The sequence below is a fragment of the Centroberyx affinis genome, unplaced genomic scaffold (genome assembly GCF_046629955.1).
Source record: "Centroberyx affinis isolate AG114_WGS23_722 - 3 ecotype Tasmania unplaced genomic scaffold, CSIRO-AGI_Caff_v1 ptg005310l_1, whole genome shotgun sequence".
In the NCBI taxonomy this organism is placed as follows: domain Eukaryota; kingdom Metazoa; phylum Chordata; class Actinopteri; order Beryciformes; family Berycidae; genus Centroberyx; species Centroberyx affinis.
The window spans coordinates 404,247-418,669 of record NW_027282648.1 but is presented as its reverse complement, the minus strand read 5'-3'; the positions used below and the strand labels follow the sequence as shown (position 1 = coordinate 418,669).

Genomic DNA, 14,423 nt, shown 5'->3' with positions numbered 1-14,423 from the left:
TTCACAAAGATGAATTTATTGTCGAAACCATGGTAGCTATCTTCTAGCGATTTCCTCTGCTACATGTTTGAAATGCCCAAGAATGACATCACATCCTTTTTCATCGTGACGAGCTAAGAGAAATGGTCGGGTGAATTCAGACACCACTGAAGCTGCTGAGTAAAATCATATCCTCACCTCCTGGTAGATGACACTGGCTGGCTTATATCTGATATTTAATATCTAAAAGGCCGATATTGGCAAACCAATATATCGGTCTAACCCTAACAAGAGACACACACGAGGAGGGAGAGACAGTAAAAGAGAGAGGGAGTGGGTGGATAAAAGTGAGGTAACAAATAAAAAATAGATTGGTGGAGAGACAGAGGTGTGGGGACAGAGCTGGATGGAGAGAGGGGAGGGCTGCTGGAAAATAACTGATCTCTTATTATTCTCTCCAGCAGCCGCGGGTCTACTGAGGTCAGTGCAGCTCTGAGAATCATTAGCCAGCGATACCATTGAGATCTATTAGAAAACAGACGCGAGGAAACATAAGATCTTACAAATGCACAAACATACATAAGTCCATTTGGCTTCGTTTATTGCTCCATATGAAACAGTGTAAAATGAGAAGATTTGTCTAATCTGCAGCAGCCCAGGCTGCCGGGCGAGAGCTCACCAGTGTGACCCGCCCTCCCTCATAATTAAAACGCTTCTCATTTCCCAATTTCCATCATATTTGTGTTTTCCAAATTAAAATGCCGTCTTCAGGGTCTGTTTAATGAAATAAAAAAAGAATTAAAAAAAAACGGGGAGGTGAGGGGTGGCGGCTGTGGAATTAATTCGAGCCACTTGACTAAAGCAAAACTGCAGGATTTCTCCGGGAGAAAAAAAAAAAAAAAAAAAAAGAGGGGGCTCTTCAATTATGCATGACTGTAACCGACTCTGTGATGCGAGACGAGCCCATCCGATCCGTGGCATTAGCGGCGGTCTCAGAGGACGAGCATGGCAGCCATTAGCAGTCAGTGGACACACAGGGCCGGGGCTATCAACTGGCTGCACACCAGCATGGGCGTGACAAAGGATAAGGCTATTTGAGGGCGCTTTGTTTTTTTTTTCTTTTGGAGAGCGTGACACGGAACAGTCGGGGACACTGATGTGATGTTCTGATTGCGTTAGGACAGAAATGGAGCGTTGAAGAAGCGCACAGTGGCTACGAAAAGGATTCACCCACCCCCTGACTTTCCTGTACATTCTTCTTGCGCTGCAAAATTAGCTCAAAGTAGATTTATTCAGGATTTATCTGCTCTCAAATCTATGCAAAGCACTCTCCTCTATTGCTATCTATGCATATTCTCCTCGGTAATTTTACTGTGGAAGTCAATGAAGAAATAGGACAAGAAAATCCTACTGTACTCTTGTACTTTTGTATAAAGTGATGGAAGGATGACATGTATTCCTGGTGTAAGGCTTCCTAACAAGAAAGGTTTAACTAGAACAATTTTGAAAAGAAAATATATTCACGATTTCCTAAAGAAGGAGAAAATGTTTGGGGAGTGTGACTAAATACCTTTACAAACTAGATTTTTCTGTTGTTTGACATGAATTTCTTAAAGTGTCACTCAACTCTGAGTACTTTGCATACATTCTTGACCCAAAATCCCAAATCCACATGCTACAAAGTACTTTTGTAGCACAAGAAAACGTACAAGAAGTCAAGAAGACCCTGTATATTGAATGAACAGCACAGGATTTTGAGTGCAATTTGCTACAACTGTGTGTGGAATTGCAATTACAGTGCGTCCATGATCGATAAATCTTGCAGAACGGATCAGCCCCCCTTTGCACTTGGACGAGACATATCTATCACTCCGCAAACGATCTGCTGGGGGGAAAGCAAGAAGTTCATGTCATTACGCCGCGGAAGAACACAATCCATCGTGCGCGGCGTGCCCCGGGAGCAGATGGATGGACGTCGCCCCCGAAAAAGTCTCGCGGGGGGGCGGGGGGGGGCAAACACTGTCAGGGAAGAGTTGATAGTTTGTGCCGTTTGTTCGGTCTCTTATTTGTTCTTGCTGAGGGTCCGCTGCTTCTCGGCGTGCTCCACGATCTTCTCCTCCACGTAGAGGCCCTTGCGGCGGCGGACGGCGTTCATGTACTTGAGGGCCTGGTTGGCGGAGTCGGCCTTCTCCCCGAAGTGCAGGTACTCCTCCTCGGTGGTGGGGACCCAGTAGGGATCGCTGCTGATCACCTGGGACAGAGGGAGGGGGGGGGGGGGATGGAAATGATGTAAGTCACAGTATGAGAGAAATTGTCCCGCCAGTGACCTGAATATAATTTGGGCAAATGAGTAAATCTGCATTTTCTCCCATGGGGATCAATAAAGTTTATCCTTCAATCAATCGATTAGTGGGGATGGGACGCTCTTCTCTCTTGCAGTCCCACTTTACTTTCATTTAGACTGATAAGACGGATGTAGTTAAGAGTTTCTCAAAATTAGGTTTGGGAACCACCCAAGGGTCCTTCAGAGAGGTTTCCGAGAGTTTCACCCCAGGAAAATGTGGAATAGTTTCATTTCATTTTCTATAAATCACGCACAAAATTTAGTTCACCAGAAATGATCCCAGTTACAGAAGGCATAAGAATGACTATTGTAATGATCCCCACTATTATCTCTCCATGTACACTGTAGACAGCTATACAAGTCAAGATTAAATCAACAACTAAAATCTGTTTGAAAAATTTTGAAGACCCCTGATGTCAACATTTAAGACCATGACTTCTTCTGTCAAACTGAATCAACTGGAGAAACCACTATAGGGATCAAAAAGCAAAGACTGGACAGGATAGCCGGCCCTTACGGCAATGAATGTACACGCACGCACACACACACACACACACACACACACACACACACACACACACACACACACCTCATTCTGTCTACAGCTGTGCCACTTGGTCCCGGCTGAGATGAGCGGGGCGTTGGTGTGTCTGTGTTTGAGTATACGTTCAAGTCCTGTATTCCCAGCAGCTTTCTAGGGGAGGCGGAGGGTGACGCAATGCCTGCTGCTGCATTTATACACACATACACACACACACACACACACACACACACAGTCTCAATGCCACAAACTGACGCATGACACACATATACGCACAGAGTACAATTACTGTACCAGCACTAGCAGTGGGGTCCTGCACCTGGCTCTGGTTGCAGTGGGACAGATGGCAGAGAGGGAGCTACAACAACGGGCGGATTACAGGAGACATACACACACACACACACACACACACTCACTCCACGTGACCAGCATATGCCTGAGCACAATGGGGTCCAGTGGGGGGGGTGGGGGGTGGGGGGTGGATAGGCTACAACAGTAAACTGCTTGACTGACTGACTGTCTAAAAGAATGAATGAATGAATGAATGAACGAGTGTCCACGCGTTCAACAGGAGGCCCACCGCTCACTTCGGGACCTGCGTACGCACGAGTGCACACAGACAGACCGGCCAGCACGCACGGCCACAGACACCTACAGACACACACAGACACACACAGACACAAGTGTGTGTGTGTGTGTGCAGGCGACCACGCCGCCTTTGAATGTCAGAGAATCTGTTCCCTGAGCTCAGTCTTGCTGTGAGCTTGGCTCGGGTTACATTTCTTTTCAAAAGCCTTGTGGCGATGCTCTCTTCTGATAGAGTACACTGCACCATACTAAACTGAGGATACCACAGTGACTTGCATTCAATCCATGACCAAGTTAAAGTGGAAATCCATAAGATCCTTGGTGTTTTTATATAGAGGCTTTGCAGTCGCATTACAAATCTCCAAATAATTTCTAAATATATAACAACTCCAAAACACTGTGAGTTGTAGCTTGAGTCAGCAGAGTCAACAAGACAGTGATGGTTAGCTGACCAGACACCATGGTTAGCTAGTTAACAAAATGGCATTATGTAAACACAAAATACATCAAATGTATCAGTGGTAAAATGATCAGTTGCTGCTTAAAAACAGCACAGAAATTCACTATTGTAATAATAATATGGCATTGGAGGTATAAATAACAATAGAGCAAATTCAGCCAACTACAAGTTCAGGCAAATACAATGCAACTGACGATTTCAGAAAGGGTATTAAAGGTGTGCACATCCAACTTATATTTAGGCCAGGTGCTGGATAAAAGAGCCATGAAAAGTGGTTCAAAAAAGGATAATCTGCACACTGGATTACAGCTGCTTTCTTAATACTATATATAATGCAATGTTTTGACCCTATCAAAAGGCCTTAGGTTTCAACACTAGTACATGTTAAGAACATGTTAAGACCGGAATGTGGCACATACCAAGACAAATAAAAAATGAATAAAAAATAAACAAAAAAAATTGTACAATATGTACAAAATGTACCAAAAACTATGAAATATCTATGGTATGAGATGGTGAAACATCCTAAAAATATCAGCTATATGTACTATAAAACAGAATAACACAATAACAGAACATGAGAATATGAAGAAAAATAAATCTTACAGCATATATACATGATTTGCAAAATGTGTGTCATATGATTTTAGCAGGTCTACAGAAGTCCAAGAATACTTGCACATGCATTTTTACACACACGCACAAACACACACACAAACTACTTATTCTGTCCGACAGATGCTTGTCCCTGATCAATGCAAGACTTATTCACACAGTTCTCCGGTGCTTGGCCGAACAAAGGCTCCATTCTGATGGAAATCTAATGTAAACGTCCCCACAGGAGCCGCTAACCCTCCAGTTACACAACAATACCACGCTCAAAATCTTCCCCCTCTGTTTCTGCGCTCATTCATATGCTAATCGAATATCCCGGCCATATCAAATCGCTGTCAGGAGAAATGCTGACATCAGCACAGAGTGGGTCCTGAAGCAGGGAGGCTGGGGCGGGGGGTGTGGGGGGGTGGGGTGTGTGGGGGCTTCACTAGAAACTCATTGTCAGTGTCTGGTGAGTAAGCGTCTGCAGATAAATGAAATCGGACAGACAACTTTTAACGAGGCACAGGCACAATGGCTGCAAGAAAATGTGCTGGGTGGGGGGTATGTTTGTGTCCGTGCATGTGTGTGTGTGTGTGTGTGTGTGTTTTGAGGTGTGGGGAGATGGCCAGGGTTAAAATGATGACAGGAAGGTCACGGTACACACGCAAAGGGCCTAAGTCCTACACTGGCTCTATTGCAGCTATAATATATATGAGGCATTTTATACTTTATATAGTTATATAGGGTTAGACTGATATATGGGAACGATATTGTCCTTTTATTAAAAACTGGACAACAGCCAGTTGGTATCTCCAACATGATGGATATGATGCAGTTTGATTGATTACATATTTATTGTAGAATTGATCAATACTCCACTGGTTGTCTATGGGAAGACCTTAACCTGAATCGATTCTAATGAGAGATTTTCATTGGTTTCTATACAAGTATGCATGAAATGTCCCATGGTCTAAATGCTGATTCAGAGGCTTTTCCACCATGAAAATAATACGTGTATTTTTGGGGAATTTTTTGGCCAAATTAAAGATATTGAATACTGGCACAAAATATCCACTACTGGCAGCTTCAATTCAAAAATATTGGTATTGGTACTGGCCTTCAAAACCCACAGTTTAACAGTATGGAGAAATTCTACTGCTTCTCTTCACTTCTCTGGGTGTGAGTGGCACACTGAACAGGAGGTCAAAGTGCAGACCTTCAGCTTCAGTTTGAGGGTGTTTTCATACCAGATAAAGAGCAATATAAAGTTGGAGGAATGGTTTGTACAATGTCCTCCAGGTTCATGGCGCTGAAGGTATGTGGACGGTATTTGTAAGATTATATTATATTAAATGATGTAGTCGCCGGGGCCCCTAGGCTCTGGTATCTCAGTGTCCTTTAAAACAGCCATGCTTTTATTTGAACAATGGTTTGTATTTTGGTTTTTAATGTTTCATTCATTTTTCTTATCGCATACATTCTTAGTTATCCTGTAAAGCACTTGTGCTGCATACATACAATATAATAATAATAATAATAAGAATGATTATCATTATTATTATATTGTATTGTATTCTTATTATTATAACAAGGCATTTCTTTCTTTCTTTCTTTCTTTCTTTCTTTCTTTCTTTCTTTCTTTCTTTCTTTCTTTCTCTCCAAACATGTCTCTATAAACATCACCAGATTGTTGATATGAGGATTCAGCGGTGACTATTTTGATCCTAAATTACATTAAGTACATTGTAAAGAATTATAAGTAAACCATGGTGTGTGTGTGTATCTGTTCATGTGTATGTGTGTGTGTGTGTGTGTGTGTGTGTGTGTGTGTCATACGCACTTATTAGCGAGCACCAGGGAATTTAGCCATTCAGCCAATTAGATCAAGCAACCTGGACCAGGCACCACTTGATCTTTGGCAGTACGAACACACAGATAGATACTTGCATGCATGTAAACACACACACCCACACACACACACACACACACGTAAATCTATTCTCAGAGTCTCCCAGCCAGACAGGAGGTAACTACGGGTCATCCTAAAAACTGATTAAGCCGGGCCGACCTAATCGGGACACCCCTCTGAACACTGAATGAGGGAGTCTGTCAGCATATCCAGTCAGACCGAGCGCGAGGTAAGAGGGGTCAAGAGACGAGCGCGGAGAGGAGAAGAAGATAGCGAGGTTTTAAATATTCTGTGTCCTCAGTTGGAGGGTTCAAACAAGGTCTCTCTTTCTCGGAGATACAAAGGCTGCATTGAAAGGATTCCACAACTGCAGAGTGCTAAAGTGTCCTGTTGAAAGGAGAATACTGGTGTCTTTTGCAGCTATAGCACATTTCCTACTGTCTGCGTCTAGTTCAAATTCCCCAATCATTTTGCAATGCATGGCGCATGTGAATAGCTTTTTTTAATTAGCAGTTTTTTGATGTTTTAAAAGCCCCTACTTGTAGAACATTTACCTCAATATATCATTCTCAAATTAATTTTGACAGCATAGTGTCGTGGCTGTAGAAAAGTGAGACCATCACGGTGTAAATTGGTTAATTCTATGTGTTTATTCTATTTGTCCCTGGGTATGATTTCCCACAAAATGTGCAGGACTGACCAAAACCAAAACAGAAAGAGGTCCCACTTTGAATTGTTCTGCTTGTTTGTATGGAAACAAACACACAGACAAGTGCAGATGCTGTCCAGTCCCACGCTGCCTTGCTAGCTGTGCAGCATCAACTGTTCCAGTTTCATTATTCAGTTTGCATTATGACAATTTCAAGTCACTTCTTCTGTAAACATATTTGTCTTCACTCTGCAGTCTACAGGGGGGAAACTTTGACAAAACCAAATGAAGGCTTCTATTTACTGTGATGGATTATCTCGCTCTGTGGAAGTTGTTTTTTCATACTGTATGAGGATAAATGGCTTCTTCTGAAGGGAGGAAAATGAGCGCTGATATCTTTAACTATGCTGACAGTGTGCAGACACCAGCAGGAGGAATGGAAAGGGACAACCAAACCGATTGGCACAAACAAAACAAAAAATCATGGACTTCAATCAACACACACACAAGCTGTGTACATATTCAGTTGGCCAATTGCGTTTGCAAGTTTCTCAGTTTCCTTGTCTGTGGATGGATTTTTTCCCCACAAATGCTGTTAAATGGTCTCAGAAAAACAAATCCAAGGCAGTCTTCTTTTACAAAATAGTTAAAAGGCCTTTATTTTCGTGGCTAATGCATAGAATTACAGATTAAAAGTTGCACCGACACCCTGCGGCACATGCTAACCTTCCTCAGGGCACAAACACAGGCGCTATTAATTGTAATTATGCATTAGCTACTAAAATAAATGCTTTTAAAATGTTTTCCTAGAGAGGAGTGCCTTGAATTCGTTTTTTTTTCATCGCTCCTCAGGTTTGATCACCCCAACTTCCACTGAGCACCTCTGTACCATGAAGCCATGGCAGTGTTCCTTCTCTGGGCAAATTTGGAGATGTTTTTAATAAAGGAATTCACTTTATTCACAAAGCAGCCATTTGATTTGTGTCATACTTGGGGTGGACAGCAAAGCAGGCAAACTTAACTGGTCTTTGGACAAAAACATTAAAATATACACCAAAATTGCGTGAGATGAGCATAGCTGGAGAAGGTCCAAACCAAAACAGCTGGATTAAAGGAACATCCATGTTGATCCTTAGCATAAGCTAATGTTAGCTGTCTTTGCTGGTTACTTAATATGTTTAACTCATATTTAACTCCAAACCAACCGGTTCAAATTTTTATTGTCACCATTATCTTTAGTATAGTAATATACCAACATAGTATCCTTATGCTTCATATCCTTAGTGGCACTTCTTTGACAGTGAAATTGTTTATGTTAAATGTATCTGCTAGCTAATGCTAGGTGACTTTAGCTTCTTAAAACTGTTGCGTTAAGAAGTTGCTGTCAGCCACACACTAACATAATTTGACCTAGTTGGTTTGGAGAAAATATAACATTAACTACATGAAGTAGCTGCCTGCTACCATTCGCTTAAGTTATTAGATCAATGTCACAGATGATCCCTGTGTTGTTGTAGCCTTTGATTGTTCACTGTTCATCTCTTGACAATACCAACAATACATTTTCATGTGTATTTTCCCTGTCTTTTGGGTTAGGGTTTCCCACCCTGAGTATGACATACAATACTCGGGATGACAAATGAAAAATGTCTGGCAGTCAGTGTGACAGTAGTGTAGATGCTAATGTTCTCTCACCCCGGCAGCATCTCAAAGCAGCAATAAATGCAAACTTTCAAAATTCAACCAGCAACAGTTAACATAAATTATATTCAAACGATAATGAGATGATAAATGATCTGCTTTGAAAACGTACTATACGACAGCACAGAATGGCCTCTCCCTCGTTACAGACAGCTTGACCCGTTACCCCAGCCGACCCCGTCCATATGGCCCAGGAGCCGTTGAGGCGAGCGTGTGTATGTTGGGGCTGGAGCCAGCCAAGCGGCAGGTATAACGCTCTGAAGCACATGTGGCGTCTATCTCAGCTTTGATCCCAACTCCCCTGAGGAAAGCATCTCATTAACCAGACGGCCTCATTGACCCACGGCCGCACATAACAAGCCCAGTCGACGCTCTGGCTCTGGAGATGCGCGTGTGTCTGTGTGTATGCACATGCGTGTGATGTCTACACAGGTGTTAAAAAGGCAGCGATAGAGAGCAGGCTAGTAAGGTCACGAATCAGGAATGCAGGCGTAACTTGTGCGCGCGTGTATCTGTGTGTGTGTGTGTGTGTGTGTGTGTGTGTGTTTCTGTGTGTTTTAACAAGGTCTGGGGGGAAGGGTTAGGAGGTGAAAGCTAGTTCAACTACAGTCAATAAGAGCAGCGAAGTGAATCCCACCACCCACCTCCTCTTTATACGTGAGCTTGAATCTTGATTTGTGGGCGTAAACGACTTAAGGGCTGACCTGAGACCAGCTTTCTGCAGGACCAGTATGCCAGTTGGGTTTCCAAAACCTATTCTGGGCCCAGTACAGATCAACAAACTTTTGCATCGCTATCAAGAAGACATGATCGTTGTCTAGGGCTGAAAAAATCTATGGGCCTTCCTCGCTTTCATTCCCTCTGGGCTTCTTTCCCTTTTTACATTTCTAGGATTTTAGATGAAACTTTAATCATCCCCGTGGGGGAATTGGGCATTTATTATTATTAAGTTTTAGGCATTTAGCAGACGTTCGTATTTAGAGCGACTTTGAGTATGTACAGCAGCAGAATAAGTTAAAACTCATGTACAGCCAACAATTTACAATTTGTGTTTGTTGTTTTAATTTATTGGGTGAGTAGGACGTTTGGTGTATTATTATTGTTAATAACATTTCAACATGCTAAAGTACAAGGAGCATAAGCATAAGAAGTTAAGAAAATTCCTGCTTCACCAGGAATGCTCATGTATTACCAACAAAACAAGTGGCAGAATAATAATAAGTGCAAGGAATAAAAATAGGGGCCAAGTTTTGTCTTTTTATAATAAGGGTTTGGCGGCAAGACAAGAGCAAGTCTATTAAAAATGTACATGGATTTGCACTTTTAGTTATATGATTTCTGTATGCGCATTGTGAATACATACTGATGCAGAACCCACTTGACATGAATATGATTGGATTGAACTGATTGGATTGAAATGGTGACTTTTTAAGACCTCCAGTTATTGCTACTTGGAGTTGAAATTAAGACCAAATTAAAAATCAAAATGAAGAAACAAAGCTTGCAAAACTAGACTATTTCCAACTGAACATGGCTTATGTAAGTTGTGAAGCTGTAAATGAACAGTATAAGAAAAAGGACAGCAGGGAATGTGAAGGGACATGAAATCCAACTGTGTTTAACAAAACAGACAGGATAGTGGGGGTAAAATAATAAGAATAATAATAATGAAAAATCCTCACCTCCCAGTGGCTGAAGACCAGCTGCGGACTGGCCAATCCGCTGGTCCTCTTGCGGATCTCGTCGGCGAATCCGAAGCTCTCGGCCACGGGGAGAACGGCCTTGATGATGAACATGTCCGTCCCTTCCTTCATCTCCTCGTGGAGGACGCGCCCCTCTCGCTTCCCCAGAACACCGTACACCCGGCCTGGTACAGAAGAGAGAGACGGGGTTAACACACACACACACACATACACACACAATACACATACCGTACACACAGCCTAAGAAAGGAGACAGACAGGGGTTGTAGCCACAAAATGTGCACACTGTAATGGATGTGATTTAATATGTTGTTAAGTACTAAGTACAAAACATAAAAAAACACATACTTAAATAAAAGTAAAATTGCTGAACTGAAAGTAGACAAAAAAGCTACTCAATTACAGCAATGTGAGTAAATACAATTAGTTACTTCCACCCTTGGTTAACACACAAATATTTATTTACACACATGGCCTGAAAGTGGAGAGATATATACTGTAGGTTAACACACACACACACACACACACACACACACACACACACACACAAACTTCAACCATACTCGGCCACATACTAAGATCATGGTGTGGACAATTATTCAGGGGATAATTGTGTAAAGCAACAGCACTCTGTTACTGTTAACAGTCTATATGTGGCCAGCTATTACCACACAATCTAATGATGCAGCTATTGATTATATACCCTAACCCTCACTTACACACACACACACACACACGTGATCTAATATACATATTGATCAGCTTAATCAATAGGTCTGTATGCAAACAGTGTTAGCCCCTAAGTGGATAAACATCTACTCGCACATATGCAATCACAACACCAGGCATAATCAATGTGAACCATGCACTGGGTAGAGTCTTTGGTTTATGTAATACATGGAAGAGTAACACACTGAAACACAATACCTAATTAGAGATTTACTGATAACAGGCTAACACAGGTAGCAGCATCTGAGGATTTTCCCTGAAACTAAAACTTGATCCCAAGAGCCATGTGTAACATGTCAGAAAGACAAGAAAAATGACTTGCTTTCCTGTTGTCTTCACACATAAAAGGATGTTAAATCCTAAAATGGATTATGGGAAAATTGGACTATATCTCAGTTATGTTTTTCCAAAGAGCCCCAAACAATGGCATAAATCTATACTGTTAAGTAAAACGAATGGATCCCATTAGATGGTAATTAAAATTTAGACTCAGCATCAGCGGTGACGGAGTGGTATCGGTGCATCTCAAATTACACCAGCAGCACAAAAGAGCAAAAAGTCATAAGATTTCTGGATATTTGTCAGATAACAGCTCACTTAATAGGCCTGTTTTGATTCGGCTGACAAAGCACTTCTTTGTCTAACGAGCTGCTGCGGCTGCTAACAAGCCTGGAGATATTGTTTACCAACACGCTAAACGGCATTTCAAGCCTCATTTTCATCTTAATGACTTTCAGAGGACAACAATTTAGGGGCTGTTTTGGAGCATTAGTCAAGGCTGAGCACTGGAAGGTGTTGCTTTGCGGGCCGGTCACTCGCTCTGTTGCTGAAATTACCCAACTTGACATTTTCGGGGGGCCTTGGCCTCTGCGAGCGGGGGGGGGGGGCGGAATTGCGTAACGCCTGATGTGTTCAGATTTTGTTTGCGAGTAACGACAGCAAGCGAGTGGGAGTTGCGCACAAGCGAGGCTCACCATCTCAACGCTCTCGTCGGCTTAATTAGCTACGAGGTCGACCTCGGCAACTGTTGGACGTTTCCATTCCCGTGGATAAACTAATTAAATTGTAGAGAAAGTAAAGGGGCAGCAGAGCGGCCTCGTGGTTAGGAGACAATATTGTGGCCGGAGGGTTACGGATTCAATCGCCCATTAAAAAGCCAATATGTGTGCATTAACATTAGAAGTGAGTCCTTGAGTGAGAAACTGAACCCCTGTAATCTGTGTATGTTGTGTAATACAGAGAAGCTAAGAAACCATATTGCAAGTCTCCAAGGCCCAAGGTTTGTCTGTCACTGTGGGCCCTCATTTAAACATCTAGCGTGTGACAGTCTCTTACCCAGCACCTCAGCGGTGGCCATGATCTCACAGGTGTACATGGCAGCCATGAGCCTCTGGGGCTGAGCCTGGAAGGCATGGCGGCACGCCTCCTTCATAGAGGCGATCAGCTGTCCGGAGACCGGTCCGTAGCAGTCCACCGAGCCGGCCTCCGCCCTGCGTCTGGCCTGGCTCCGCCCCGGCAGCGTCTCGCTCGTTCCCTCCGCCGTGGCTTCGCCGTCCACCGAGGCCTCGGGGGAGGCGGGGTCCTCCTCCGGGGAGTCCTGGTGCTGTGGCTGAGAGGAGGACCGGATGTCCCATCGCTCCAGGGAGAAGCACACTCCCATCAGCGGCTCTTCACACATCGGCCCCGACAGAGCGGCCAGCTGGAAGCCGCTGACGATGCTGTTGTCAAAGTCTCTGAGAGCAGCAGGCTGGCCTCCAGCCTCGCCTGCTTTCTCTCCCCTGACCAGACACTGCCACACAGACGGCCGCTGGTAGCCCTCCACACTGTTCAGCAGGATGTTGGGCCCATACCTGAACACAATACAGTAATGACATTGTTTTATCACTGGCAGAGTGATAATCCTGAGTCATTGTTTTGAGCATTCAGACCACTGATGCGTAGAACGATTCTTAAATCTTTCAGTTTTCAAGAAGAAAGATGTATTGTGGTTTGCACCTGGCATGTTTTAGACTTTGCCAGAAACTTGTTGACATCCCTTCCTCTAAGTGGACAAACATGCGCAGAAATTATATTTTGTATTCAACCAAAGAAATAAGTCGGTTTAAGCGTTTACATGGCTACAAGCAAGAGGGCTCTACTGAACGGATTATAAGCCCTTTCATACAGAACAAAATTTCACTAAAAATGGGCTAGTCTACTAGTCTACATGATCAGTGTCAGACCTGCGCGGTCCGAAGGCCCAGATGTTCTCCACAGCGTTCCTCCACTTCCTCCCCTGCAGCAGGCTCTCCAGCTGGGCCTTGAGCCCGGCGATGGCCTCCAAGGTCCTGGGGCTCACCTCCAGGCTCCGCCCCTCCCTCAGGGACATATTCACCTGCTCCAGGGTCCGGACCAGCTCCGAACTGCCCTCCAACAGACGGGTCACCTCTGACAGAAAGTACAGAAATTAAGTATAATAAAGTATCTGCAGAGGTCTACGGGTCTACAGAGGATTCCCCGTTGCGTCATAGCGAGTTCTCGCTCCTACCCTCGCGACACAAAACAGCTGTTAGAGTTACAACCCAGAAGCAAGGGGAAGAGAAAGAGCATTTTAATAGCTTAAGACAGGGATGGGCAATCCTGTTCCACGGAGTGCCAAGAGTCTGCTGGTTTTCATTCCAACCAAACACTTCACCGGGTGATTTCACTGATTAATTCCTCCTCACTGGTTGAAGGTTTGCTAATTAATGGAACCACCTGCTGTAGTCTTTGGTTAGAATGAAAACCTGCAGACTCTCGGCGGTTTAAGACAAGTCAATTTCAGTGGTCATGGAATTTATTCTCGGAATGCAGGAAAAGTTAGGACTGTTCCAAAAGAGATGAATCACGTCCTTCCCCTCTGTTTCTGTCTAAGTGCCATGGGACTGCACACAATCTGTCCTTGTTTGACACAACACAGTAAAGATGTTTCACAAAAATCAGGTTTGCCACATTAAATTTAGACGGGAGTTCAGCTTACTCTGAACCTTTAGCTTGCCTGGTGTGTGTGTATGTGTGTGTGTGTGTCCCAGTCTTACCCTGGGGCAGGGGGATGGCCCGGACGCCCACAGTGGCCAGTCTGTTGGGAGTGGTGAGGGTGACCAGACCACTGGGGTCCAGATGGAGGGTGTCGGACAAACGGCCCTGAGACGCCTCTTCTTTCACCTAGCAGCAAACACACACGCACGCATACATGCACACACAC

The 14,423-nt window shown here is 43.8% G+C and overlaps 1 protein-coding gene across 1 annotated transcript in view; it reads right to left on the bottom strand.

Moving 5' to 3' along the window:
- Positions 1-578: 578 nt before the first annotated feature.
- efl1 (elongation factor like GTPase 1) overlaps positions 579-14,423 on the bottom strand; it is an 86,459-nt gene continuing 72,614 nt past the window's right edge. Inside the window, 5 exon segments of the mRNA XM_071546545.1 lie at positions 579-2,230; positions 10,451-10,635; positions 12,536-13,050; positions 13,423-13,627; positions 14,257-14,373. Coding sequence (XP_071402646.1) covers positions 2,042-2,230; positions 10,451-10,635; positions 12,536-13,050; positions 13,423-13,627; positions 14,257-14,373 — 1,211 coding nt within the window. The 3' untranslated portion in view covers positions 579-2,041.